Raw genomic sequence first — 27,570 nt, 5'->3', positions numbered from 1 at the left:
GAGGCCTTTCCTGACTACCTACTGAAAATTGCTATTATTCTTTTCCATTCATGCTAGAGACTCACTGCCCCCCTTTCCTGCTTATTTTTCTCTGCAGCACTACATTTCTTTTCTTTTTTCTTTCTTTTTTTTTTTTAGACAGCGTCTCTGTTGCCCAGGCTGGAGTGCAATGGTGTGATCTCGGCTCACTGCAGCCTCTGCCTCCTGGGTTCAAGTGATTCTCCTGCCTCAGCCTCCTGAGTAGCTGGGACTACAGGCACCTGCCCCATGCCCAGCTAATTTTTATATTTTTAATAGAGACGGGGTTTCACCATGTTGGCCAGGATGGTCTCCATCTCCCGACCTTGTGGTCTACCCTCCTCGGCCTCCCAAAGTGCTGGGATTACAGGCGTGGGCCACCACGTCTGGCCTGCAACACTAAATTTCTACATATTTACTAATTTATTTTGTTGATTGTCTGTCCCCACCATCCTCGACTGGAATGAAAGTTCCATGAGGGCATGGATTTGGCTTCGTTCTCTGCTGTATTACACAGAGTCTAAATAGTTTCCAGCGTATGAGTAAGTGCTCAGTGAATGTGTCTTGAAAACAATGTGTCAGTGTTGAGGGTGACTCAAGCCAAGGCAATGAGTTCCAGTTAGAGCTAATCCTGGGCTTTTGCTTGACTTCTTGAGCAGAGACGTTTCCTAATTCATCCTGGACTTGAACGTGAGATGATCTAGAGGCTGGCAGTTCTGCTGCCATCTTACTATTGCATTATATTAGGGCTCTTGGTTGCATACAACAGAACCCTCTTGTTCAGAATATTCACTTCTCTTCCCCATGTAGGATTTTGACACCATGGCCCCCCTGATAGACTTGCCCAGGTGACTTGCTTTGCCCAGTTGAATGTGAGCAGAAGTGATGTGTATCACTTCCAAGCAAAAGTGTAAGAGCCAGTGTGGTGGCTGCTTCCGTCCTTCCCCTTTGCTACAAGAAGAACAGCAATGCTCCAGAGACAGGTTGACCTGAGTTTCAGAGGGAAGGCTCCATGTTACAGAACCGCAGCCCATCTGCACTGGCTGCGGAACTGGAGTACCGAATAAACCTTTGTCATTGTAAGCCACTAACGTTTGGGGTTGTTACAAAAGCATAACACCACCTAAGTGGCTTCAACGCTCCCACTAGTTTAAGAGGAGAAGGAGTTTATTAAAGGACACCAGGTGGCTCACAGGATCTCCAAGAAGGCCTCAGTGACTCCAAAGCCAGGAATGATGTCCACATCTCCCTGAGGGACTGCACCAGCACAGGTGCACACTGCTGCCTCCTCTGAGTACAGATTTAGTAACTCAAACCAGTATTGGAGCCCACAATCTTGACCACTGCTGTCTCTGGAAACGGGACACCTCTGCCACTAACCTTGGCAGAAGGTGGCCTTTGGGAGCTCTCCACGTCTTCAGGTTGCCCTCTTCTGGATTGAAGTCGCTGGCAGTGCTTAGTTTACCTGCCTGTGCTCTTGCTATCAAAGAGACTGGAAAAACAAATTTCTTGTTTCTGCTTTGGGGAGTTAGGAGCCAAATGGGAGGAATTACCAAGACATAGGGAGGAGGTTCAGAAGTTAGTGAATGACCATGAAGCATGAAAGACATCCACGACCTGCTGGAGACCTGAGGATGGAGCCGACACCAAGGGATCCCAGCTGAGCAATAGAGCAGCTGGGTGCGGTCACTTACCTCCTGGCCCCAGTCATGCATATACCATTGACTCTTCAGTTATTTGAGGAATCCATTCCCAGCTTTGCGTAAGCCAGCTGGAATGGGCTTACTGACACTTGCAATGGAACGAGTCCTAATGATCTATGTCTAACATGGATGAGCCTTGGCATAGTGGCTAACAGTGGTGCCCTGGCTCAGATGCCTGAAAGTTTTGGTTGTTCTCAGTCCTCAGTAAGTGGGGATGAGGCTGACAGTCATGGAAATGGCCACTTCTGGTAGAGTAGGTGTATTAGTCTGTTCTCACGCTGCTAATAAAGACAGCCCATAGACTGGGTAATTTATAAAGGAAAGAGGTTTAGTGGACTCACAGTTCCGATGGTTGAGGAGGCCTCACAATCATGGCAGAGGATGAAGGAGGAGCAAAGGGACGTCTTACATGGTGGCAGGCAAGAGAGATATGAGAACCAAGCAAAAGGAGAAGCCAAAACCATCAGATCTCATGAGACTTATTCACTCTCATGAGATCAGCATGGGAAAGACCTGCCCCATGATTCAATTGCCTCCCCTCCGGGTCTCTCCCACGACATGTGGGAATTGTGGGAGCTACAATTCAAGATGAGATTTTGGTTGCAGCACAGCCAAACCATATCAGTAGGGTTGTGGTTTCCTTGTCTCCTGGGGAGCCAGTAGTTCTCATGTACAGCAGGGCATTTGCTCACGTGTGGCGCAGTAACCAGGCCAGGTACAGTTATACAGTGGGCAACACATCTGTGGCAGATACTGCTAGTTGCTTATCTAATATCCATTCCTCTTTTCCTCAATAAGAAAAGTAAGAAGAACACACAGTTGTACAGTGCTTGCTGTGTATTAACGACTATTCTAAGCGCTTCACTCCTATTAACTCATTTAATCCTCATGAGAACCCTGTACTATTATAGTTTGCGGGTGAGAAAATCGAGGCACAAAGTAAGTTGGTAACTTGACCAAGTCACACAGTGACATAAAGAAGCAAGGTTCTAAGCCCAGACCATCTGGCTCCATAGGCTGTGCTTAGCCCACTATAGTAGTGCCTGATTTTGTTTGCTTTGGTGATGTGTCTGGCTAAAACAGCTTCATTTCCTTGAAAGGAGGTAGACCCATTTGGCATCCCCCTTTTGGCCCATAGTTTATCTCTTTCTGCCTGGAATGTGAATGTGATGCTAGAAGGAAGGCATCACTTTCTGTTGTGATCAGCATTTTGCACCCATGAGTTGACAATTGGGAAGAAGAAAGCTGCATGGCTTGGCTCAAAGAAGGAAGGCGCCTGGGTCCCAGCCAGATTCCCTACTCCAGATTCCTTGTGAAATGAATAATAAAATCCCTCATTTTTAATGCTACTGTTTAGTAGAAGTTTCAGTTACATGAGGAAAAATACAGATCCTACTGATTGAACCTTTCCGTGTTGCTCACCCGTAGCTCTCTCCTGTACCATTTTGACAATGTCTTTAATTTGCCCCCCAGCTACCGAGGGCTTGCCCTGTGTTCCAGTCCCTTGATGGAAGTTGTTCATTATCACATGCCTGCAATATGTCTGGGAACACAGTGTTGGGTAGTGCAGGAGCTTTTTTTAAAAAAGTATATGACATGGTCTCATCTCAAGAAGTTTGAAGAACATGAGTTAACCCAAAGGACTTATTTGTTCCAAGATGTTAATGGAAGATAATGGCTTGATGTGGTTTTCCTAATGTAGGATGTTGTGAGATCTGAATTTGGGTCCGGTCTCCTTTCTCTTAAGAAACTTGACAAAAGAGAAGGCTGATGAGGGGTAGGCAGGGTGATATGCAAAAACCGGTCTAATAGGAAAGAAGGCCTCACATGGTATACCTCTCCAGATCAGCTATCTATCACCTTTACAATCACCCGCCATCACTTTCAATGAGATTACATTTCCTAGAGATGGCCACTCCAGAGAGATCAGCTTAGAATGCTTTGTCTCCCCCTCTCTTACTTAACTTATCTTGAGATGTGCCTAGTATCTTTTGCTTTCTCTCTCTTTTTTTTTTTTCTTTTTTTAATTTGAGGCAGAGTCTCACTCTCTCGCCCAGGCTGGAGTGCAGTGGCATAATCTTGGCTCACTGCAACCTCCACCTCCTGGGTTCAAGCGATTCTCCTGCCTCAGCCTTCCAAGTAGCTGGGATTACAGGCACCTGCCACCACGCCTTGCTAATTTTTGTATTATTAGTAGGGATGGATTTTCACAGTGCTGGCCAGGCTGGTCTTGAACTCCTGAAATCAGGTGATCTGTCTGCCTTGGCCTCCCAAAATGCTGGGATTACAGGTGTGACCCACCGCGCCCGGCAGAGATGTGCCTAGTTTCTAAAGTCACTCCCCTGCGACTAGGTAACTGAACACAAAACAATTTGACTACTACTGCTCACTCCTCTAGAGCCCCATTTAAAAGGCAACACCTGACAGCAGCCAGTGCTAATCGGTGATGGAAATGAAATGGGTTACTCCCTTGACTTCCACAACACTTACTGACTCATTTGTTTCCACATCGATTCAACTGGGCACGCATTAAGACTTGCCTCTAAGCTTTCTGCACAGTCTGAAGGAAAGATTTCAAGTGTGGAGCAGGTGTTAAACTCCAGTCATATTGTGTATTTTTACTAGTGATTTCAAGAATTGGGGATCTTTTGGATACACTTAGGGTAGAGTCCTAAGGCCATCTACAGTAATAAAAGCAAAACCAATTAGTAGGTTGTTTAATTCATTTAGAGGCTATCTGCAGGCTAGCAGTTTTCCTCTGCTAAACCCTGTTAAGATGCAGTGGGTTCTATTTTGTGCAGATGGAGCAGGCTGCCATGACAACTGTCTGTGAATATTATTTCAATATTAGTCATACATTTCCAGCGCCTGCCTCTGGGCTCAGTGTTCTTCTAAAGCCTGGATACACATTTATTCTTAATGGACTTCTCCTGGATGTGTTTACAAAAAGAACAAAAACAAAACACTTTCAACTGGCTGACTTTTTTTTTCTTTCAGAAGAGAAATTTGAATGGATTCACACGACTGAAAATGGATTGTGAATCTTATTGTCATTTTTTCTTTTAGAAAGGTGATTTTGATGTGAATTTATATTGTGCTGGACTATAGATTTTATTGAATAGATGCACTACACCAGGATTTGGAAAGTTCCCCTGTAGGCATGTAGTCCTTACAGTAAAATTATTTTTTTCATCTAACAGTATCAGAAAGAATCTTGTAGTGGCCTGTGGTAGAAGATCCAACCCAAACTGGGCAAAACCAGTTTCAAACGAATCTGGTTCGAAACTTCCAAAGGTAAGATTTGATCCAGAGACTTAGGTTGGAGGGCTCCAGCTCCATTTCCCTGCCTTTCAGTCGACCCTTCGCCATGTATCACTTTCACCCCCTGTACTGGCTCTTCTCATGGTGACAGCCTTGCTCAGAGCACCACACTAGGGGGAGATGAGTGAGTCTGTCCCAGCACTCTCTCCAGGTACCCCAAGATTCACTCATAATACCTTTCTTTAGCTATGTGCCCACCCCAAACACTCCTTTTTGTCAGGAGAAGAGGATATGCCGTCTGAGGCCTGAATTATGTGCTTGTTCCTGAAAAGTTGCTGTTGCTTGAGGAGTGGGTTCGGGTAATTGGCGTAAGCCAGCCAGGGCCCACACTTAGAGTTGGGGGCTGCGCCAGTCCCATGCAAATCACATGGCTAAAAACAGGGAGCGGGGGTGACTTCAAAAAGGAAAATTGTGCTTCTATTACAAGGAAGTTAGGGGACTATTTGCTAGCCACATGGTTAGGGAACAGAATGCTGGCCCAATGATAATAATAATAGCTAACATTTATTAAATACTATGAGCCAGGCACCAAGCTGCTTTACAGTTGTATTGGTTAGAGAATGTGTTTGGCTGCCTGAAATAAGGTAAACGGAACAGCAGGGGCTTAACACAGAGCGCTTGGTTTTTGCCCCACATGATATGAAGCCAGGAGATACACAGTGTCACATTGTCATCCAGGTCTCAAGCTTGCCTGGCCCTCCTGCATCATGGTTTTGCTATTCTCTGTGTGAGGCTTTCCTCCTAGCGCGCACAGGGTGGCTGCCCCTCCTCCAGGCATTGTGTCCCGGTTCCAGGCAGAATGGGGGAAGGACAAAAGAGAAGAGGCTTGTGCCAGCTGAGTCTTTTCCTTTTTATCGGGAAAATAGCTTTTCCGGAAGCCTCCGCCTGTAGATTTCTGCTTATATCTCAACGGCTAGAACTGTGTCACATGACTACCCATAGTTGCAAGGGAACCTGGCAAATCAAGTTTTGTTGGCTGAACACTGCCGCCTAGAACAAAACTGGGGTTTTCTTAGTAAGGAAGAGAGGGAGAATGGACAGTAATGATCAGTGGCTGCTACAATGTGTATTAACCCATTCATTCATTACATCAACCTGGTGTGGTTGGTGCTATCCCTAGCCTCGTTTTATAGTTGAAGCAATAGGCACAGAGAGGTTATGTAATTTGCCCAAGCTCACACAGAGCTGTTAAGTGATTGAGCTAGAACTTGAACCCAAGCAAGCTGACTCTAGAATCTTATTCTATTATGTTCCTAGACACATCCTGACCCACTGGCCAGACCACATTTCTTCTCTAGGTTGTATATCCACTTGGAAAATGCAGGCCTCTCCTAGAAATGGTAGCTAATACTTGTTTAGCACTTTATAGTTTACAAAGAGATTGTCGCTTAAATTATTCTCTTTAAATTTTTTTTTTTTTTTTTTGAGACAGAGTCTCACTCTGTTGCCCAGACTGGAGTGCAGTGGCACGATCTCAGCTCACTGCAACCTCCACCTCCCAGGTTCAAGCGATTCTCGTGTCTCAGCCTCCAGAGTAGCTGGGACTATAGGCGCACACCACTGTGCCTGGCTAATTTTTGTCTTTTTAGTAGAGACGGGGCTTTACCGTGTTGTCCAGACTGGTCTCGAACTCCTGGCCTCAAGTGATCCACCTGCCTTGGCCTTTCGAAGAACTGGGATTACAGGTGTAAGCTACAGCGCCTGGCCTATTCTCATTTTTAAAATGAGGAAACTGAGGTCTACAAGAGTTATGTAAGTTGCCTAAGGTCCTCAGGTTGAAAGTGGCAGAGCTGATATTTCCTCAGAATTATAAAAACTTACTCCTGTTTCCCTTTCTTAATCTTCCTATTCTTCTCTGCACATAGGAGTTCATTTCTAGTTTTTTAAAATGACAGTATTTCACTCTAGGCCCTATATTAACTTCATAACCTTCTCAGAAAACCAATCCAGAGAAATCTTGGCTCTCTCGCCTACTTGTTTTCATATAGGCCACCAGCAGGAATGTGGTACATCAGTGGGAACTGTGACAGAAGTACGTAACGGAGGCCTTGGAAAGGGAGGTGGTTTTTCTCTCACAGCATATAAAATCCAGAGCTTCCGGCAGAAAATGGAAGTGTTAATTACAAATAGCTCTTATTGGCCTGTTAAAGAGTTATTCAACATATAGACATTGTCTGTCATTAGTTACATCAGATTAATTTGTTACTTTTCTTTAAAACTATTTCATAAATTGAACTTGTCACTGAGTTAGAATTGGCAGCCCACTTCACTGGGATAAATCAGAGAAGTTTCACTATATTACTGACACGTCAGTTTGCTTATGATGATTATTTCTCTCGTTCTTTCCCAAGTCTTTGAAATCTTTAGCTTTTGGCATTGCTGTAGTTACATATCACAACATTCTTTTGTTTTGGCCTTACTACTGAGTAAACCATAAAAATTGCAAGATCATTGTAGAATTAATACATTTTAGGGAGACGTGAGAGTTCAGTCAAATATATTTAAGAAATACATTGGTTCAGTTCAGAAAGGCAGGACAACTCGAAGCAAGGGGGAGGAGGGGGAGTGGCTTCTGGGTTATAGGTAGATTGAAAAATGTTCTAGTTGACAATTGGTTGAGTTTATCCAAAGACCTGGGATCACTAGAAAGGAGATGTCTGGGTTAAGGGACTGTGGAGACCAAAGTTCTTATTGTGTAGATAGATGAAGCCTTCAGGTAGCAGGCTTCAGAGAGGACAGATTGTAAATGTTTCTTATCCGACCTAAGGTCTGTGCTCATATTAACACTGGAGAGGTATAATGAGGCACATTGGATCCCTGCTTCTCGTCATGGCCTGAACCAGTCTTTCAGGTTAAATTTTAAAGTGCCCTGGCCTAGGAAGAAGTCCATTCCAATGGTTGGGCGGGGGGGATGGGAGGTTAAATTTTTTCTTTTGGTTTACACTCCAAAAGCTATGAATGAGGCCAGGTGTGGTGGCTCACGCCTGTCATTCCAGTGCTTTGGGAGCCCAAGAATTTGAGACCAGCCTGGGCAAGATGGTGAAACCCCATCTCTATAAAAAATTTAAAAATTAGCCGAGTGTGGTGGCAGGCACCTGTAGTCCCAGCTACTTGGGAGGCTGAGCGAGGAGGATTACTTGAGCCCAGGAGGTGGAGGTTACAGTGAGCTATGATCGCGCCACTGCACTCCAGCCTGGGTGCGATCATAGCTCACTCTCGACAGAGTGAGACCCTGTCTCAAACAAATAAAAATAAATAAAAAGAGTGCTATGTTACAGAGCAGTGCCACTCAAAGTGTGCTTCACTGTCACCTGGGAGCTTATTAGAAATGCAGCTTCACAGCCCCACCCCAGACCTACTGAATCAGGTTGAGATTAAGATTCAGCAGGGATTGGGCCCAGGAATCTGTGTTTTGACAAGATCCCTAGGTGACTTGTAAGTGCATTAAAGTTTGCGAAGTGCTGTTTTAGAGTTTTACGCAAGTGAGTTGTAGGACTGACAGATTGTGCACCTTTTAAATACTGGTGAAAATAAGAGCTTCGGCTTTAGTAAAGTAGACCTGTATTGAATCCTGGATTCTCCTTTGAAAGTCTCCCAATCCTAGTCTCCAGTCAGCTACTCCAGGTCACGAGCTCAAGTGTATGCTTGACTCCATCCCCTATCAACACCTTCACCTAGTTAATCCACATTCAACCTTCCACTGTCAGGTCAAAGATGACTTCCTCAGAGAAGCCTTTGCTCAACCTCCCACCTCACATAAAATGAATACTTGTCCTTTGCAATTTCACATTTATGATTATTTGATTAATGTTTAATTTTCCTACTAGCCTATAAGCTTTAGGAAGGAAGAGACCTTATCAGTTTTGCTAACTGGTATATCCTCAGGGTATAGAACAGTACCTGGCACATAATAGATGCTCAACAAATATTTATTTAATGAATATATGAATGAAACCAAGCCAGGAATAAGTGCACAAAAGAAAATGCTCTGAAAGTTTTTTCCAAAGACTTCTCCATAAACTCTTAATCATCTAAGGCAGTAATAGTGAGGGTTTTGAAAAGAAAGCCCTGTATATTTTCCAGGCCTTGTTTTTTTGTTTTTTGTTTTTTGTTTTGGCCGGGGCCGGAGGTGAGGGCATGGAACAGGGTCTTACTCTGTCGCCCAGGCTGGAGTGCAGTGGCACTATCTCAGCTCACTGCAACCTCTGCCTCCCGCGTTCAAGTGATTTTCCTGCCTCAGCCTCCTAAGTAGCTGGGATTACAGGTGCCCGCCACCATGCCCATCTAATTTTTGTATTTTTAGTAGAGACAGGGTTTCACTATGTTGGCCAGGCTGGTCTCGAACTTCTGACCTCAGGTGATCTACCCGCCTTGGCCTCCCAAAGTGCTGGGATTACAGGCATGAGCCACCGTGCCTGGCCCAGGCCTTGTTTTATCAACATTACTCCAAGAAACAAACTTTTCTTTTTTTACCATGTTCATGAACACAAAAATGGTTGACAGGGATGCAATGGTGACAAAAAGAAAGCTGGAATCTGCCTTTCAATAAGCAAGAAATAGTCCTCTCATCCAGGTCATGTCATCCACGTTCCATTGGCAGGTATTGTCATATCTGCATCCTACATTGTGAGGTCACCAAAGCAACCTATTGATCATTCTAGAATCTACCTCTTGAAGATTCCAAATGAGACAGGAAAACCCTCTTCAATAAGACCTGTGTGATGATAGATTGTGTCCTGAGCCTGCAGGTCAGGCTGAAAGAGTCAACAACCAGCAAAGTGAAGATCTAGGAGGCTGTTCCCCTTGAACCTGTGCGGACCTGATCAAACCTCGACGGAAAGGTAAGAGCACTCAGTGGACCAGGTGAATTGAGGGTGATCTGGGTAGTCATGGGGCAGTGATCAAAAGTTAACCTGTGGCCTCTGACTGTTTAGTTGCTTAGCCCAGCTCTTGTGGTCTTTATGTTTTATGTATGAAGTTTGTTATGTTTTAATATATACGTATGCGGTGGAATTGGATCGCCTTGATGTACTGGAAAAAGTTCTGGTCACTGAATCATAAGACTGTGACTTTGAGGAGGCCACCTAACTTCTCTGGGCAATGGTTTCCTCTCCTATAAAATGAAGGTGTCTGAGGGCCTTTCTGGACAAGTCCGAAGGATCAGAGTATCTTACATTTCAGGCTCAGCTGTTACAGAGCTCTGGGCAGAGAACCTCATGATGGTCTTGCAAAGTGACTCCATTCTCTGCCTAGATCAGTTTTGCCTAATTCCCAGTGCTTTAACATGAGAGGGAGTTGCATCAGTGTGTAGTCTTTGTTTTACTTTTATTCTTGGAATGGCAGATTGTAGCTCCTGCAGAAGGAAAAGAAGAAGAAATAAGGAATTACAAAATTGCTCTACATTGACTCATGCTAGATGTCAATCTGAGATACATGGAAAACGTAAGCACATACAAGCTAAAGAAACAGATTGTGGCAATATTTAAAAATATCCTAGCTTTCTAAATTAGAAGCAGTTTTGATAAGCCTATTTGGAATTCATGTGAAACATCCATAACTCTGATAATCTGAACTGTACATGGCAAAGGTAAATTGCTTCTAGGCAGTAATTCTAGGTGTAGGTTTAGAGGGACTATACAGTAATCAAGTCTCCATTGCTTTATAGATAGCTCTCACTCCTTGGCCTCTTACTTTCCAGATTGCTTCTTTGTTAGCCTCCCTGTTGGCTCCTTCCTCTTTTCATTCTCTTTAATGTCTCTATTCCCCAGTGTTCTGCTTTTGCCTCCATAGCCTTACTCTACAAGCTCTTCCTGGCTATTTTATCTTCTCTAATCACTTCAGCTATTGTCAGCAACCTCATGACCTATTTAATCTGACTCTCCGGTCCTGATTTATTTCCTGAGCTCCAAACCCAGACTTCTACTGCCTATGGGATATTTCAACAGTGAGGTCTCACAAGTACTGAAATTTAGCACACCGCTAACCAAACTCATGATTTTTCTCCACCATAAACTCACTTGTCCCCCTTCGTGTCCAACTCTTGTACCCTTTAACACCCTATTGCAATGAATATCATCATCTCCTATACTGTAAATTACAAGAAGGCAGAGACCATGTCTATCTTGTCCACCCCTTGTAACCACAGCACCTAGTATAGTGCCTGGCGCATGGTAGACACCCAGTAAATATTGTTGAGTAAATGATGAATCTATTTATTTTTCCAAACTAAAAACCTTGGAATCCCCCTCGATGTCTCTTTCCCCCTCACTCTCCATGCCCAGTCTGAGATCTGTGGGGTTTATTACATAAAACACTTTTACATTTGGCTCCTCCTTCCCCTTCATCCCCGCTGCCATGACTTGAATTCAGCCCTGACCATCTATCTCCTGGATTATTGAATTCAGCCCTTACCATCTATCTCCTGGATTATTGCAGGAGCCTCCTCATTGGTCTTCCTGTTACCTGCTTTTCCCCATTCATCACCATCTGATCCCCAGAGTGATCGTGCACCTTGAATCTAATCAGCTTACCCTCAGGCTCCCCTTGACTTAAACAGAGTTTGCAATCTGGCAGCTTTAAGAGGAATCCACGCAGTCTGTACGGCGTTTTGAGAAAATGAGAATGACTGTATTTTGTTGATTCTAAGATGTATATATTTTTTTTTCACATTTTAGCAGCTCTGATATTGGGATGTGTCTTGAAATGGACAGTGTCATAGTTTGATCAGTGGTGGTGTTCTCTCTTATCGGTACGTAAAACAGCAGTGCACCCTATAATCAGTGGCTTCATAAATTTGCTGAAACATACTCATGCTAACATTTAAAAATAAGGAGATCATACATACAACTATCTTCAGCTTCTCTTGGAAAATTACATCAGGCAACACTGGGCTGTGATTTCTGGATAGCAGCCGAAGATGGAGCTACCAGTAAGTAGCAGCTACCTCATTTAGACAAAAACTCGCTACAGTGTCTCATGGTTTCCGCCCAGGCTGCTTTAGTCATTTGTATTATCTGCCCTAGCCCATTAAGCATTTGAAAGGACAATCCCTGACTGATAAGTTGAAGTCCAGATTCTTTGCTGTGATTTATAAGAACACACAGGTGGCACCAACCTACCTCCCCCAGGTTAATGCTCCCAACCTTTGCTCTGTACTCCCTCTATCCCCCAATCTCGAATATAATGGGCTCCCATGTTCCCTGGAATGTCTTTCTCCATCTTTTACGCCCTATGAAACATTTTCTGGCATTCCCAGGTCGAGCTCATTTCTTTCTGGACTCCAGTAGTACATGGGCGTGTCTCTGCAAAAACTGCAGTTACTTTTCCACTAACCTAAAGTACAGTTCTGTGGGGTTTTTTTGTTTTTTGTTTTTTGAGATGGAGTTTCTCCCTTGTTGCCCAGGCTGGAGTGCAATGGCACAACCTTGGCTCACCGCAACCTCCGCCTCCCGGGTTCAAGGGATTCTCTTGCCTTGGCCTCCCAAGTAGCTGGGATTACAGGCGCCCACCACCACGCCTGGCTAATTTTTTGTATTTTTAGTAGAGATACAGTTTCACTGTTTTGGTCAGGCTGTTCTTGAACTCCTGACCTCAGGTGATCCACCACCTCGGCCTCCCAAAGTGCTGGGATTACAGGCGTGAGCCACCATGCCTGGCCAGTTCTGCAAATTTTAACACATGGATAGATTAGCATAACCACTGTCATCATCAGGATATAGAACCTGCCCCCCAAAACTCCCTCCTGCTAGCCCTTTGTAGTCACTCCCCTCCCTCACCCATAAACCCCTGGTAACCGCTGATCAGTTCCCTGTCACTATAGTTCTGTCTTTTTGAGAATGCCATATAACTGTCTGTATCCCTTTCGGCCTAGCCTCTTCCACTCTCATAATGCCTTTGAGACCCATCCAGGTTGTGTGTATCAGCTTCATTCATTTTTATTGCTAAGTAGCATTTCATTGTGTGGATGTCCCACGGTTTGTGGGACACTCACTGAAGGACATTTAAGCTCTTTTCAGTGTTTGACCATGTGAACCTGTATACACGTTTTTGCATGAATAGAAAATTTTATTTCTCTAGAATAACTACCCAGGAATAGGATTGCTGTCATATGGTAAGTATATGTTCAACTTTATAAGAAAGTACCAAACTCTTGTTCAGAGTGGCTGTACCGCTTTGCATTCCTGCCAGCAAAGTGTTAGAGTTCGAGTTGCTCCACATTCTAGCCAGCACTGGATATTGTATTAAAAAATTTTTTTAGCTGGGCACAGTGGCTCATGCTTATAATGCAAATACTTTGGGAGGCTGAGGCAGGCAGATAGCTACAGACCAGTCTGAACAATGTGGCAAAACTCAGTCCCTACAAAAAAATACAAAAATTAGCCGGGCATGGTGGCATGTGCCTATGATCCCAACTACTTGGGAGGCTGAGGTGGAAGGATAACTTGAGCCCAGAAAGTCAAAGTTGCAGTGAGCTGTGATTGTGTCACTGTGCTCTAGCCTGGTGACAGAGACCCTGTCTCAACCTCCACCCCCCAACCCAAACTTAGCCATATTCATAGACATATAGTGGTATCTCATGGTTTTAATTTTAATTTCTGCTTCCTTGAATCTGGCCTGGAAGAACTGGAGGGAACAAAAGGTAAACTCACTGTCAGTTCAGTGGTACTTCAAACTCTGATCTGTTTCCTTCATCTGCCTTCTGTTATTTACTTTTCAGAGTCCTCATGTTACTTGTTTATTGCTGTGGAACAGCTTACCAAAAAATCTAGTGGCTTAAAACAACGCATGTTTATGATCTTACAGTTTCTGTGGGGCAGAAACCCAGGCATGGCTTACTTGGGCCCTCTACTTCAGCATCTGTCGTGAGCTGCTGCACACAATGTGTTGACTGGGCTGCTGTCATCTGAAGGCTTGACTGGGGAGGGATCCACTTCCAAGTCCATATGGTTGTTGGCAAGAGTCAGTTCCTCGTGGTCTGTTTGACTGAGGGCCTTAGTTCCTTGCTGGCTTTTGGCCAGAGACTTCCCCCAGTCCTTTGCCACATGGGCTTCTCCCACGTGGCAGCTTACTTCATTGAAAGCACAAAAGCTGTGAAGGCCATAGGGTCTGCTAGCAAGACAGAAAGTCACAGTCTTTTATAACCTAGTCATAGAAGTGGCATCCCAATACCATTGCCATGCTCAATTGATTAGAAGCAAGTTTCTGGGTCCAGCCTATGCTGAAGAGGAGGGATGATACAAGGGTGTGAATTGACCAGGAAGAAGGGATCATCAGGGGCAGCTTAGAGTCTGTCTGCCACAGTCCTCAAATAGCTGTTTCATGGATTCTGTCCAGGTTTTATAGCTTTATCCCATGGGAGAGAAAGAGTAGAGTGGGTAGAGTGTCCTTTTTCCATCTTACCCAGACCAGAACCTTCTGTGAAGCTTTTGGATTTGATTTATGAACATTCAGGGTTAATTTAAGGAATTTCTTTAAACTCAAGCCATCAAGGACCAAGCTAGGGTTAGATTAAGCAGTGGTCTGAATTAAAATTCTGATATCTATTAATCTATTTATTAAATCACAACCAAGGAAAGCTCAACTTTTGTATCTAAGATGGAGCCTTTTGAAAACGGAACTTCCACACTTTAAAACGTGATGGCTGTTTTAGCCTGTCGTTGTGGCTGCTCACCAGGTGACCCCAATAGAAACATTTGGCAAGCACTGACCTTTATAAATTTCTTCCGTTTGATGGTGATTCATAACCCACTTTTCATTTCTTTTAATGACTTCCTAATGACTTGCCAGATCTGTCCTCTCTTTTCTCCTACTTAATGTGATTTTTCAGTACCCAGAACTCACCCTTGAAAATATGCTTGATCCTTTTTCTATTTAAGTGAAAAATTACTTGGTATTCCTTCTCTTCACAAGGGAGCAGGCTCTTTAAATTAGAGTCCTTTTATTTTATGTATTTATTTTTTTGTGAGACAAGGTCTTGCTCTGTTGCCCAGGCTGGAGTACAGTGGCTCTATCATGGCTTACTGTAGCCTCGATCTTGCAGGCTCAAGTGATCCTCCTGCCTCAGTCTCCCAAGTAGCTGGGACAACAGGCATGTCCCACCACACCCAGCTAATATTTTTTTTCTTTTTTTTTTTAGTAGAGATGAGGTCTTGCTATGTTTCCCAGGCTGCTCTCCAGCTCATCAGCTCAAGCCATCCTCCCTGCTCAGCCTCCAAAGTGCTGGGATTACAGGTGTGAGCCACTGCCCCCAGCCTTTTTGAACTTTTTTTGATCATGGACCCCTCACAGTAAGTTTGGTGAGAATGGACCAAGCATATTTATTTATTTACAGCTAATACTGCTGAACTCATTTATTGTGTACATGATCAAATATATATGGAAATAGAAAAGTTAACAGGAATAAGAAAATAGATAAAAATATGAGTTCTGATGTTTTGCTTTCTGCTCTCCAGCAGATCTCTGTGCATCTGCCGTGGGGCAGCTACCCCAGTTTTGGAGACTGCTAGGGGTTAGGAAGTGGTGATTGGGTGTGGTTGCTTGCCAGTGGCCTCAACATCAGGAGGCTAGCTCAGAGTCATCAGAGCTGAGAGGCCAGCCCTCTGTGAGCTTCCCCGCTTTGGTGCTACAGGGCTTTGAGGTATCAGGAGCCACAAGCAGACACCTTAAGTACCCACCACCAAATAGATCTGTACATGCCACTGTTTTCTTAATCTCCTCTCCAGTCCAGCTGCTTTGCCTCAATTCTAGCATACTTCTCAGGGTGTGTCATGATCAATAATGGGAGCTGCCCATTAGAACTACTTTGCCTGGGCAGAAATTGGAACTGTGGCAAGGTCCAGGAAGCTTATGAAATAGGAGAGGCTTGCTTGCAATGCCCTCTCTCTCCCTTGAGAGGTAGTCAGGCTTCTCCATTTCCCTCGTGTTTTCATAGTTTGCTATTGCCATGGACTAACTAAATGTCTTGGGTTGGGATCCCTCAGAAGCAGAGTCTGAGATAAACATTTGAGAGCAAGTTTATTTGGAAGGCAGGAGCAAAGAAAGTACAGCAGTGGGGAAGTGAGAAAGGAAGGGAAGGCAATCAAGAGAGATTAAGTCCAGCCTGAAGAGGTGGAGAGGGCAGCCGTTTTTCAGTCTTAACATCAGGGCACCTTTCTCTATGTAATTGCAGCATTATCTTTAGGAAAGAAGTTCATTTTGATTTCTAGTTCCCCTCCTGCGTTTCACACCCTAGTTAAGTACTGTAGAATATGCATAGCTATGAGAACCCCCTCTTCCCACCTCTTTTCCTCTGGCGGATGCCTGATCAGTCATCAGGTCTCCGCCCATGCATCACTTCTAGGAAGCCTTCCCTCATCCCCCTTTCTGAGATAGCGCTCTTTCTCTGCACCCCTGGAGTGTCTCCTACCTGTTTTATTATTTTGTCATACTGTATTGCTTTCATTTATTCATGTAATAGATATTTATTATGTGCCTGGCACTGTTATAAGTACCTGGTGTGTATATTCCAATATCCAATCATGTATATATTTTGTTCTCTGCCATTTATGTCTCTGTCCCTCAGCAGCGCCTGCCACATAGGAGGTGCTTGCCACATAAGATGGTTTAAAACTGTTAACATCACTCTGCCCGTCATTTTTTCTTTTTTCAGGCTGGAAGAACACATCCCCTGGTCAGCTGTAGGAAAGCCAGAGAGCATTTGAGAAGAGGCTGAAGCTTGAATTTTGCAAACACACAAGGTGCTGACTCAGGCAGTAGAGTATAATGATTATAATAAGCAGGGGTTCTAAAGCCAAAGTGCCCGGGTTCAACTCCCAACTCTGCCCCTCATTTGCTGTTTGATTTTAGGCTACAATTCCTAATGGGTGAAGAGGGATCATAATAGTATATACCTCAGAGGATGGTGTGTGGATTAGATAAGATTAACATATATAAAATTTAGAAGTGCCTAGAACATGGTCAGTGCTCAATAGATGTTATCATTATTGTGATTTATTCACTTACATCAATGTTGGTTCATGTAACAATTGGAGGCTGACTGTAAGACCCCTTTGGTGCTCACAGTAACATTTCAGTGTTCTTTCTACAATGGAAAAATACAAGGAAGTTGTTCATTTAAAGCAAATTCTGAGTTTTCAACAAATCGCATAAAGGGCACAGCCAATCCAATTCGTGGTCCAGGGGCTGGCCATTAAAATAACAACCTAAATCATGAGGTTTTTTCCCTGCTTTCCTTTCTTTCTGTGGTTAAACAAATATTTGGTGAGTACCTCTTTTGCATTCAGTAATGACTAGGTTTAAAACTGAGGATGTGGCCAGGCGCAGTGGCTCACGCCTATAATCCCAGCACTTTGGGAGGCCAAGGTGGATCACCTGAGGCCAGGAATTCGAGACCAGCCTGGCCAACATGGTGAAACCCCGTCTCTACTAAAAATACAAAAATTAGCTGGATGTGGTGGTGTACACCTGTAATCCCAGCTACTCGGGAGGCTGAGATAGGAGAATCACTTAAGCCCGGGAGGCAGAGGTTGCAGTGAGCCCAGAGTGCACTGCTACACAGCCTGGGTGACAGAGTGAGACTCTGTTTCAAAAATAAAACACACACACACACAACTGGGGATGCCAAGAGGAATGAAATAGATCCTTTCCCTTTAGGATTTCACATGTAAAAGGGCAAATTACAGCACACTTTGAGCAGCTCTATAATTGGACGCACACATGGCTTTGAGAGCCAGAAGACAGAGTGACTAATTCCCCTTTGGTGATTCAGGAAAGACTTCACACAGAGGAGGTGACATTGGAACAACTGTATCTAGACATAGCCATAATTTAATGGCTGAGGATTGAATAGGCATTTGGTTGGGAAAGCCAGCTGTATAGCTACATTGTCCACTATTTTTTTTGGAGCCTGAGTAATTATGCTATCATTTACAATTTGTGTGGCAGCCTCATCAGGTCCTACTTTTGGTGTCCCCACCATGGAAACCTAAGTGGTTGTATTGCCTCATAATGAGGCCCTCTGGTGAGGTTAATATACTAATAGGAGAACAGAAGCCCAGAACCACCTCGCCAGTTGTTTTTCAAGTGACTCCATCCGATTAAATGGCAAACTAGGTAACCACTTTACTAGTAGATCTCCTGTGGCTCTCATTTGCAGAACGTAATCGAGCTAAAGAGCAGCTTGGGTGGGGTTATGAAATGTTTATGGCTGGAGTCCTGTAAATTTTAGCTGGCAAAGCCTAAGACCAGTAAGCTTGAAAACATGTATGCTGTGTCACCAGCTAGGAAGAGTTTGCCAGGGAAACTGCTGGCGGTGCAGCCACGGTCAGCATGAGACTCTGGGAACAAGACCACTGCTAGATTGCCTCAAACATAGCAGAACTGTGGCTGCTGGCATCCATTACTGCCATGGGCGCTTTGAATTTTCAAGTATGTTTTTCTCCTCCCCCAAACTCAGCAACATTACAGGCCAACTTTCCTTTCCCTTTCTGCTGATGAAGGGAGGTAATTCTCCCTTCACAGGTAGGTTCTCCAACAAGGAGCTATTGAACAGCTGGTGGAGTACAAATGTCTTATGACCCAGTGGCTGCTCCCTTAAACCCACACCTTTCTAGAACCAAGGAAGAATGTTTCATTTTTTCACTTCTCTTAATTGTACCAGGTTACTGTAACGTTTTCTAAAAACTATCCTCAGTTTACCTAAAGAATGCTTTTCTGCTCTTATATACTGAAATTCTGTTTTCTATTTTGTACTGATGGCAGATTATTTATGCAAACAATAGCCTGGTCCTGCCCATGCGGAGCCTGGTCCCTTTGGAAGCAGTCACGTGGCCGCTGACTTTGCAGCCCATTACTTGAGTGCATCTCCAGGCCAGGAACAGAGCAGGGTTGGGGCAGAGAGCTGCACTCACCGCCAGCGCACTGTCTCCCAGATTCTTGCTCTGGGCTTGCCTTCCAGGCTGAAAGGCAAAGCAGCCTGGCCCTGTTCTAGTTATTTCTTTGTGTATGAGTGTGTATATATGTTTGTTTATTTAAGAAAGAGCTCTCTCTGCAGAGTAGGGTGTGTGTGTGTGTGTGTGTGTGTGTGTGTGTGTGTGTGTGTGTGTGTATGTGTGGGGTGCTTCAGAGAGAGCTGAAATTGTACCTCTTTTCTTTCAGACCTCTGCATTTCCCCAGAGAGAAGGTTTTTTTCTTGTCTTCATTTTCTTTGAAACACCTGGGGTGAGGAAAAACCTCTACATTGGCCAAGCAGAAGAAACAGGTAATATGTTTGTTTATTCTTAGGCATTTGGGGCAAGCAGAAGTCTACATCATAAACATATATTGTGTGGCAATGGAACAGGGAATGCGTACTCCTTGGAGTATATCTTACTGCTTTGCAATTTCTCGGAATGATTGTTCTCAAAAATGCTGGTTTTACATCAGTTGCCATCAATCGAAGAAGATGTGCAGATGACTTGGCAGTCTGAAGGATTGTGGCCTATTTCAAATGAACTTGATATTTGGAAAATCTCCTTGGTCACTTGGGTTGAGAGCTAGAAAATGAGGGAAGGGATCCTTTGAGAAACCCTTCTAGGTCCCCTCAGGGAGTATTCTCCAAACTCCACTGCACACCTTCATATTTAGAAATCTTCCTTTAGTTCTCCTGGCTTCTTGTCATCTTAGAGGTTTCTAGCTATCTGTAAGAATGGAAACAGAATTCCTTACAGTGTTCAAAATTCTCTTTAGTGATTTAGTTCTTATGCGAACTGATCAGATTGGATCCTGAAAACAAGGCATAGCCTTTTAGTGGGCAGACATTTTTGTTCCCTACTGATTAGACAGAGCGAGTCTTCAGTTCTGCCACTAATCAGCCGTGCCAGGGAGTATGTTATTTAACTTCTGAGTCTCAGTTTTTTCATCTGTAACATGGGGATATGATGCTACCTTGAAAGTTTGCTGTGAGAGTAAACTGAAATAATAGAAATATAAAGCACCTGCTATGCTGGGTAAGTAGTAGTCCCTTAATAAATAGTAGTGATTTTAGCTACTATTGTGATTACTGGTATAGCATTCTTTCAGATCTTAGAGCTCTCAAGGGAAAAGAGCCTATCGCTTTGCGACTCTTAAATTATCCCAGAACCTGTAGGTACCCAAAGGGCTTAGTCTTTGGGAGGCCCCAGACAAAGCATTGTGAAGAAAGAGACTTGAACAAACACAGTGGGTCCCCACCCATGCGTGGCCCCTCCTAACTCATCAGCTAAAAACAGTTGGTCTTTGTTCAAGCAGTTTTTTCCCACCACTCAGTCCTCAGTACAAGTCAGTAAGATATGGATTATGATCGCTGTTTTCTTATGAGGAAACTGAAGCATAGGGGAATTAATGACTAGCTGAGAATTCAAATTCCTGTTGTCTGACTTCTAAACCCAAGGCTCCACTGGGCCAGCATCAGGCCGTTAGGAACAATAGTTCTTGAGATGCTTTGCTTCAAAAGGGCCCCTTGCTAGGCTGTTTGGGAAATAGTGGTCAGCTCTTTCTGAGAGATTCACAATGTATGTTCATATATTAAAGGCTCTGAGAAGTCCTGCATTAAAGAAACCTGTTCAACCCTACATCCCCTGAACTTATCATGTGATGGTGGGACCTTTATTTTGGTCTTAGTCCTGGAATCATAAACCACATACAACTCTTCTTCCACAAACACGCTTTGGAAAACCTGGCACCAGGCCAAGCTGTTACCTGATTACAATCATGTCTGATATACCAGCAGACACTTTCAAACACCTTCTGGTGGTCAGTATAGTTTCCTCCCTTTTCTTATCCTCTCATCTGGTGAGACCCAGGAAGAATCACCAGCTTGGACTTACAGACCTCCCCTTACTCATGTAAGATCCCAGACATAAGTAATTGCTGCACTGTTCTACTGGAAAGGTAGCGGTGAAAGGGACCTCTCTGGCGCGGGCTGCCAGGGACTCCTCTGCCTCACCCTATGCCTCTTCATTATATTTAGGCCACAGACCTCAGGCTATAAAACCTCTGTGTCAATGAATACCAAGCAGAATGCAATAGGGTGAGCCTGATGAGGCATCTGTTCTCCATGCTAGCACAATCTAAGGGGGAAGAATTATACCTGCCTACTTCACTCCCACTGTGGTGGTCGGGGTGGGGGTGGAGGGTGTTGGTTCCAGTTGAATGACTATGGGTTCCAGGTCTTCAGGGCTAGAGCTAAAGCCAGTTTCTTGCTAAAGCCAACATCTCTAGGAAAAGCTGAATTCTAATATGGGAAACTACGAAACTGACATCTAGAATGCCAGAGAGGGGGTCGTGTCAGGGTGACTGAGCCAAGGTGTGGTAGTGGGATAGAGATGAGCTTAGAAATCAAATCACCTTAAGAATGAACAAGAACAACTTGGGGAGGCTGGGCTAGTGGTTGGAGGGTGCTTGGTGGCGAAGGTTGGTTTGTCTCCACAGCCTGTCTTTTGTTCTTTCCTTGTATTTTCAGCATTGGAAGGAAGTGAAAGATTAGCATGAAAAAAACTGAAAATTATCAGTTCCGCCCACTCACCCCCAACATACACACAGTAAAAACCTTTTAGCGGAAGACTTTCCTTTTGCAAATTATAAGTGAGTGCCAATGATGAATCATTATTTCATGTTTACTCTTTAAAACCATCCTTGGTGTATATTGGAAGGGACAGCAGCACTGGGCAAGTTTCAAGCTGTTTTTTTGCCAAGATCCACCCAGGGGTTCGTGTTACCCACTAGGACATTCTTGGGCCTTTGTGAACCCTGTGGAAGCCCCCCACCTCTTTGAGCCTGAGAACCCTTTTCACACCTCAGGGAATCACTTCTTCAGACTTCTTTAATGCACTTAAATGCTAACAGAGGGTGGGAAATGGAAGAAGCTTAGATTTTACCAAGTCATGGAAAATCCCCAATCATTTTTGTCAGCTTTACATCAGAGATGTCCTCAAAGGTACACGCACTGCTTACAAACTCTCTTCTCTCTCTCCTGGAAGTCCAGATGGTATAGTACATGGGAGGGGTAAGTGGCACCTTGCTTGAACCAGCTCATATTTTGGTGACAATGAAAAAGATCTGACTTTTTTTATAACCTATTACCTGAGAGAAAAACAGTTAAAAAAATAAATTGGTAATATTTATTTAATAATGTAAAAATTATAATAGCCAATTTTTTTTCTAATGGATAATCAAAAAATTCTAGAACAATCATCACGTCTTTCCATCATGATTTAAAAACTTTCTTTAAAAATGATGTATGAGTACTACCCCTTTCTGATTTAATAAAATGCTTTTGTATAATTGAATAGCACATACCTGTGCACAAAATGATGCATTAATAATGACTTTTAGCAACTGAATTTTTAAAGGACTCTGGCCTAGAAATATTGATTCCTTTGTTCATTCATTCATTCATTTAGCATTATCCAACATCTGCAATATGGAAGATACCATGTAGGTGCCAGAGATTCAAGGGCTATTTAGGAAGTTGCCCGCGGGGCTAATAGTCTAACAGAAATATACTCAAGTTTGATGCGCTTTAGTTCTTAGTGAATCTTTTACATGAAATTGTGTTTGTTGTGTAATTTTGTTTGTTGTGGATTAACTGAGGGGTGACCGAAAACCAAATGCCTCTGGAGGGACATTGAGACATTGCTTTTTTTTTTCTGGAAAAGGAAAATCGAAATTGAAATATATCAATCAGTCCAATCAGTGTTTAAGGCCTACTAAATGCTCAATTCTTTTTTTTCCCTGTTTTCTTTTTTAAATTAAAAAATATACTTTTTTTTAAGTCAGGGTTTCACTCTGTCGCCCAGGCTGGAGTGCAGTGGTGTGATCATGACTCGCTGCAGCTTTGACCTCCCAGGCTCAGGTGATCCTCCCACCTCGGCCTCCTGAGTAGCTGGGACTACAGGTGGGCACCACCACGCCCAGCTGATTTTTTGTATTTTTTGGTAGAGATGGGGTCTCCCTATGATGCCCAGGCTGGTCTCGAACTCCTGGGCTCAAAGGATCCATCTGCCTCAGCCTCCCAAAGTGCTAGGATTATGAGTGAGAGCCACTGCACCCAGCCCCAATTCTTATGTCTTCATAAAAAGGGGTAGAAAAAATAGCATGAGGATGGAGCGAAGCCCAAGGGAGATTTGGATGCTGTTGGAAAATAGTGTTCTCCAACTGAGATATGGGGATTGCTTGCATCAAAGTTCCTAGCGTGGTGCACTTTAAATGCATATTCCAAGGCCCTGGACTTTTGAATCTGAGTATTGTTGGTAAAGCCTGGGAATCTGCATCCCCCCACCCCCAATACGTCTTGTGAGCACTCAAGTTGGAGAGCACTGATCTAGGCACCTGGAGAATGTCACCAGGACTAGATGAATTCCTAGATGAACAGTGCCCCAATTTCAAAAATGAGAAAAGAGTATATGCTAGAAGCTACAGACTCATTGGCCTGACACGACCTCTGGAAAAATTCAGCTTGAAATAGATGGAGCCAAAGTATTTCTAGGAAAATGTGATCATCACTATGCAGCACCATGGGTTTGCTAAAATACCATCTCTATTACAGATTGTCAAACTTTACTGTGTATTAGAATCTAGAAAACTGGAAAAAAAAAAATCTTGATGCCCAATCCCCCACCCAGTACCAATTACGTCAAATTCTCTGGAGGTGGTTCTTGAGCATCAGTATTTTTTAAACCCCAAGAGATTCTGACTTAATGAGGTGCAGGCTGAGTACTGGGAGTTTGAAAAGCTCCCCAGGTGACACTCATGTGCAACGAAATATAACAACCACAGGTCTATATGACATGGGACAAGTTGTTTAACTTCCTTGCACTTTGTGTGAATACTAGGTAATTTTAAAGGTCTCTCTCACCTTTAAACTTCTATGATTTTGTTATTAAAAATCTTGCCAGATTGATTTCCTTCCTTCCTTCCTTCCTTCCTTCCTTCCTTCCTTCCTTCCTTCCTTCCTTCCTTCCTTCCTTCCTTCCTCCTCTGCCCTTCCTTCCTTTTCTCCTCCTTTCCTCTCTCTTCTTTTGCTGGAATAAGCTGGAATGTCAAAGTATCAAAATACATACATATCATCATTTTATTAAAACATTTAGTAAAATTCTCCAGGATGTCTCACAGATAAATGAGAGTTATGATAGGTGAGTTTACCAGCTAACTGAACAAATGTACTCAGCTAGTCTGAAGGTGACGGATCTCTGGTGAACCTGGAGGATGGTTTGGAGTGGAATGCCGCAGGGCTCATCCTGCCCTTGGATCTGACCTTGTTAATGTTCTTTAGCCATGACGTAGATAAGGAAGACACGAAAGAAATGCTTATCAAATTTGGAAACAGAGCCAAGCACGGTGGCTCATGCCTGTAATCCCATCACTTTGGGAGGCTGAGGTGGGCACGTTGCTTGAGGCCAGGAGTTTGAGACCAACTTGGGCAACATGGTGAGACCCCATGTCTACAAAAAAGTACAAAAATTAGCTGGGCAGCGGTGGTGCATGCCTGTAGTTCCAGCTGCTCAGGTGGCTGAGGTAGGAGAATCACTTGAGGCTGAGAGGTGGAGGCTGCAGTGGTTCATGGTTGCATCACCCAGCCTGGGTGACAGAGCAGGATCTTGTCTCAAAAAATAAATAAAAATTTAGAAATAACCCAAAGTTTAGGAAGGCTAATTAATTCAATACATAAAATAATCAGGTTCACCTCTGGTCAGGAAATCTGTTTATTAAGCTTATTGTTATTTTCAAAACATTGCCATAGTTCAAATATTTTGCTTATTTTAGTTTTCCCTTTCTTTAGTCAAGTTGAAATTTTGAAGCTTTTGGTGTAGTACTAATGGAAAGATAGCTATGTCAGTTGTTCGCTGACTTTGTTCCTGTCAAGACATGCAGAAAGGGCTGGGCAAGATGGCTCACACCTGTGATCCCAGCACTTTGGGAGGACCAGGTCAGAGGATCACTTGAGCCCAGGAGTTTGAGACTGGCCTCGGCAACATAGGGAGACCCTGTCTCTACAAAAAAATAAAATTAGCTGGGTGTCACGGCACATGCTTGGGAAGTTAAGGCTGCAGTGAGCCGTGATTGTGCCACTACACTCCATCCTGGGTGACAGAGTGAGACCCTGTCTGGGGAAAAAAAAAAAGAGAGAATGCAAATATATTAGATCAGGTTGGTTTGGAGCATCACAAAATAAAGGAGACATCACCCTAAAAAGTGACGTGACAGTATAATATGGAAAGGAATTTTGTTGAAAACTCCCATCAAATGATTATGGGAGTCAGGAAGCTCCTGAGAAGGACTACAGAACACGAGGTTAGACTCCAGAGGGGCCTCAGCAGTGCCCAGAGAGCTTGTTTAAAAGGACATTCTTGGCCGGGCATGGTGGCGCATGCCTATAATCCCAGCACTTTGGGAGGCCGAGGCAGGTGGATCACCTGAGGTCAGGAGTTCGAGACCATCCTGGCCAACACAGCAAAACCCCATCTCTACTAAAAATACAAAAATTAGCCAGGTGTGGTGGCACATGCCTGTAATCCCAGCTACTAGTGAGGCTGAGGCAGGAGAATCACCTGAGCCTGGGAGGTCGAGGCTGTAGTGAGCCGTGATCACACCACTGTACTCCAGTCTGAGTGACAGAGCGAGACTCCATCTCAAATAATAAATAAAAGGGCACTCTCACAGATTACGATTCCTCAATTTGGGGGGAGGTTTCGAGTCTCCCTTTTTTTTTTTTTTTTTTTTGAGATGGAGTCTTGCTCTGTCGCCCAGGCTGGAGTGCAGTGGCGCCATCTCGGCTCACTGCAACCTCCACTTCCTGGGTTCAAGCGATTCTCCTGCCTCAGCCTCCCGAGTAGCTGGGACTATAGATATGCGCCACCATGCCCGACTAATTTTGGTATTTTTAGTAGAGACAGAGTTTCACTGTGTTGGCCAGGCTGGTCTCAAACGCTTGACCTCGTAATCCGCCTGCCTCAGCCTCCCAAAGTGCTGGGATTACGGGTATGAGCCACCACGACCGGCTGCCTCCTTTTTTTTTTTTTTTTTTTAAATAAAACAAATGTTCCCAACTTATTCCGAGAAATACTGTCAAAGAACTCACTTTGAATTTCAGCATAGCTGTTTAAATATGTTGTTTTTGTCTCATAGTCAACTTCCAATTTGTGTTTTTAAAAGCCTAGATAGGTTGAATTACTTTGAGCTGAAAGCCAAAACCGTTAATTATGTCAGCTCCTCCACATCCCATTCCCCGTATTTAAATTAGAAAATCGTACACTGTCGTATTTCAATTCTTCTTTTCATTTTGAATGCTCTATTTTATACAGAGCTGGATGTGACCTAGACATGGAGAAACTCATTTATGTCTAGCAGAGAAGCAGCCTATAGCTGCTCTGTAGCTGCTGCTGTGTTTTGGAAAATAAGCCAGGATTAGATTATGTCTGATCACTTTCCACATCACATGATGAACAGCGATTCAGAAGAAGCATAAAATGAATCCTGCTGAGCAGCCCCTCAGCTACCATGTGGTTAACTGGCGGTTTCCTTCCCTCCCTCCTGTGTGTTCCTCATTAGGATCTATAACTGAAGAGGATCGGCTAAGAGTGGTTCCTCGCAGCTTAAAGGGAGGGACTTTTCACACTCTGTCTTAAAATCAGAAGTTGAATTCATGAACACATATGATTTAGATAGAAGTCATGGGATGCAGCAGTTCTTCAACGAAAACCAGGAAATCTGAGACATGTGAGTACTTGGAATGTGCCTGTGGTTATGAATGAAAAGGGGAAAATGAACTGGCCTCACCCTCTCCCCCTTTCTCATTTACTCCCACGATGCTCAAGCTGCCCTGTGTGATTTGCACAAGGCATCATTAGAGGAGCATAGGAAACTACATTTAGGAAGATGTAGCTTTGAATTTATGAAGTACTATAAAGTATTGTCTTAGAGATATTTTATGATTGATTTAATTTCAGTCGATAATGTACCAATATAAAATCTCAATTTAAAACTCAGTGTCAGGGAACAAGAAAGACAGTGTAATTTATGTGTATTTCTTCAATACTTTTATAAATAGCTATATCCCTACTTTTGTGACATTTAGTAGCATCATTGAATTTTTATTGGATTTTATAACTCAATGATCACAATATTTCTATATCTATTCAACACAGAACGTCATGAGATTTGCCTCATGTTTTAAAAATATTCTAGGAGAATTGGGAGAATGCTAGATCATCTGTTTCCAAAAAAAGGTGTATTGTTTCTAAATAGATGGCATGCCTTTCTCTACCCCCGTATAATTAGAAGCTTAAATATTCACTTTGTTTATTTTGTACTGAGGTTCTTTCTCATGGCTATTGGCATCTAGTTGAAACAAACTTGAGCGTTTAGGGATAGAGTTTCCAACAAGCGAATTAAAATAAAAACAAGTAAATAAGCTGGGACAATCAGTATGAGTAATTTGCTCTTAAACTCCACTTCTTTGATGTCTAGGTTATAGGTAATTTCCCCAACTTCTATCCCACATCTTGCCTTTGGA

General features: G+C 43.5%; 1 protein-coding gene across 5 annotated transcripts in view; it reads left to right on the top strand.

Annotated features, from left to right (window-relative positions):
- The first annotated feature begins 9,249 nt into the window (after window positions 1-9,249).
- Window positions 9,250-27,570, top strand: part of PPEF1 (protein phosphatase with EF-hand domain 1) — a 133,231-nt gene continuing 114,910 nt past the window's right edge. For 3 of the 5 annotated variants that reach the window (XM_007991191.3, XM_073013855.1, XM_007991181.3), the window contains exons 1-4: window positions 9,251-9,883; window positions 16,690-16,777; window positions 19,197-19,299; window positions 26,607-26,774. In XM_007991191.3, coding sequence (XP_007989382.2) covers window positions 26,729-26,774 — 46 coding nt within the window. In that variant the 5' untranslated portion in view covers window positions 9,251-9,883; window positions 16,690-16,777; window positions 19,197-19,299; window positions 26,607-26,728. Of the gene's footprint in view, window positions 9,884-16,689; window positions 16,778-19,196; window positions 19,300-26,530; window positions 26,775-27,570 lie in introns of those variants that run through there. The other 2 variants (XM_007991188.3, XM_007991187.3) reach the window with 2 other exon arrangements.

Source organism: Chlorocebus sabaeus, chromosome X (genome assembly GCF_047675955.1).
Source record: "Chlorocebus sabaeus isolate Y175 chromosome X, mChlSab1.0.hap1, whole genome shotgun sequence".
NCBI lineage: Eukaryota > Metazoa > Chordata > Mammalia > Primates > Cercopithecidae > Chlorocebus > Chlorocebus sabaeus.
This window is presented reverse-complemented; position numbering and strand designations above follow the sequence as displayed.